This window comes from Sinocyclocheilus anshuiensis, unplaced genomic scaffold, assembly GCF_001515605.1.
Source record: "Sinocyclocheilus anshuiensis isolate Anshui unplaced genomic scaffold, SAMN03320099.WGS_v1.1 scaffold1203, whole genome shotgun sequence".
In the NCBI taxonomy this organism is placed as follows: domain Eukaryota; kingdom Metazoa; phylum Chordata; class Actinopteri; order Cypriniformes; family Cyprinidae; genus Sinocyclocheilus; species Sinocyclocheilus anshuiensis.
In genome coordinates, this window is record NW_015539980.1 from 369,128 (window position 1) to 371,178 (window position 2,051).

At 37.9% G+C, this 2,051-nt stretch overlaps 1 protein-coding gene across 1 annotated transcript in view; it reads right to left on the reverse strand.

Moving 5' to 3' along the window:
• The window catches only part of LOC107687115 (peroxisome biogenesis factor 10-like), an 18,912-nt gene that overhangs the window by 12,988 nt on the left and 3,873 nt on the right, over positions 1-2,051 (reverse strand). Inside the window, exons 2-4 of the mRNA XM_016484319.1 lie at positions 1,480-1,560; positions 1,002-1,387; positions 1-42 (exon numbers count right to left, since the gene is read on the reverse strand). Of these exons, the coding sequence (XP_016339805.1) occupies positions 1-42; positions 1,002-1,387; positions 1,480-1,560 (509 nt within the window). The remainder of the gene's footprint in view (positions 43-1,001; positions 1,388-1,479; positions 1,561-2,051) is intronic.

Genomic DNA, 2,051 nt, shown 5'->3' on the forward strand with positions numbered 1-2,051 from the left:
ACTGATCTGCGGGTCATCGCCAGCCACATTTCCCACTCTCAGCTAAAGAAAACACATTCACACGCTCACACAGATCATTTCAGTAATGTCATGTACACTATTGTTCAAAAGTTGAAAAATGTATACGTTTATTCAGCAAGGATGCATTAAATGGTTCAAAAGTGACAGTAAAGACATTTATAACATTGCAAAAGATTTTTTATTTCAAATAAAAGCTGTTTAACTTAACAAGAATTCTGAATTCTGGGGGGGAAAAAAACTGTCTCATGGTTTCCACAAAAATATGAGGCTGCACAACTATTTATAACATTGATAGTAATAATAAATGTCTCTTGAGCAGCAAATCAGCATATTAGAATGTTTTCTGAAGGATCATGTGACACTGAAGACTGGAGGAATGATGCTGAAAATTCAGCTTTGCCATCAGAGAAATAAATTACATATTTCTATAAAACATATTTATAGAAAATGATCATATATTTCACAATATTACTGTTTTATTGGATTTTTTCATTCAAATAAACGCCTCAATTGGTAAGCATTAAAAAAAAAACTTCTTTCAAAAACATTTAAAAAATCTTACTGACCCCAAACTTTTGAATGGTAGTGCATTTCAGAGTAAAACAGGATATTAAGAAACACCTGATTTTAATGATCAGGACTGAGTGGTGAAGAGAAGGCTCTAAACCAAACACTGCACTGATATGGTTAAAAGTAAATGCTTAAAGCAAACACTTACAGAAAAAGTACCAATATATTAGTATGGCACAATGGTAATACCACAGTATTCTGTGAAGCACATTGGAGTACCATGTAAATACCAGGTGAATATGGTTATTATTTAGTACCTTAGTGTGTACTGAAGTACCATGGTACTTTGCTCTCATACAATAAGGGATGTAACATAAACCCCTACTGTACTACTGTGCTTTATTAATACAACATTTAGGATTTTATTCCCACAATACTGATTTTATAATAATTAAAGAACAAATACTTACATAACTGACACCTGCAGCTCTTTTGCCAGTGTGGTAAAAGGCTCCGGTGACGTAAAAGACGGCCACATGTAGTCTGTACAGCAGTGTGATCCCCTGCTGCAGGGCAAATACGAGCGGAATCAGAGCCTTCCTCTGGGACTCCGTCAGCATCCCTACAGCTCTCTGAATCCACAGCCGCACATGTGATAACGGCCTCCAGGTTCTGCTCGTCTGAGGTGCTTCTGCTTCCAGCTCATTCTCAATGCAGATCAAGACCTTGTCCAAAAGATAAGGCACAATTGTGTGGAAGAAGATGAGCGCGGTTCTGCGCATCCGTGAGGGGATTCTTCTCTTGCTGGGGTCCACCTGGATGATGCTGACATACTCCTCGCCCAGCGTCTGATAGCCTAAACGAAACCACAAAAGAGGGCTCTCAAATTCAACAAACACTCATATGAGGAGCACATCAGCAGTGCTGCAATGCAAGAGAATAACTCACCAGATAAAGTTGTTAAGACATAGTACGTCAGATCAGACAGTAACTCAATTTCTTTTCTCCACTGAAGCCAGCGTCTGGAACCTCAAGGGGAAAAAAAACAAAACAAAAAAACAAATCTTTGAACAAACAGCTCTATTAAGGATTTCCCTTTTTAAAATAAAAATTCAGAATAGGATACTACTCTTGCAGTATTGTAGTATGTATAATGTGTGGATTCAAAATATATAAATATTAGGGATGCACCGATATATCGGCCGCCGATATTTATCGGCCGATTTTTGATCATTTTAAAGCCAGCGGCATATCGGAAATAGCATGAAACGGGCCGATATCGAAGGTTTATTAATTAACTACATGGAGACAACGAGTTGCATGTCTGTTGCATAATCCAACGTTTTTCTCTGGTCAAAATAATTAAATTCTTGCCAAAACAAAATAAAATCTGTACAAAATATAGTTTGTCAGACGACATAGTACGGCCATATGCAAACGTGACGCTGACGCATCCAACGAGTGAAATGCCCGCGCTCAGCTATAAATTCATCATAGGTAAGTCGCAATGGCAATGCACC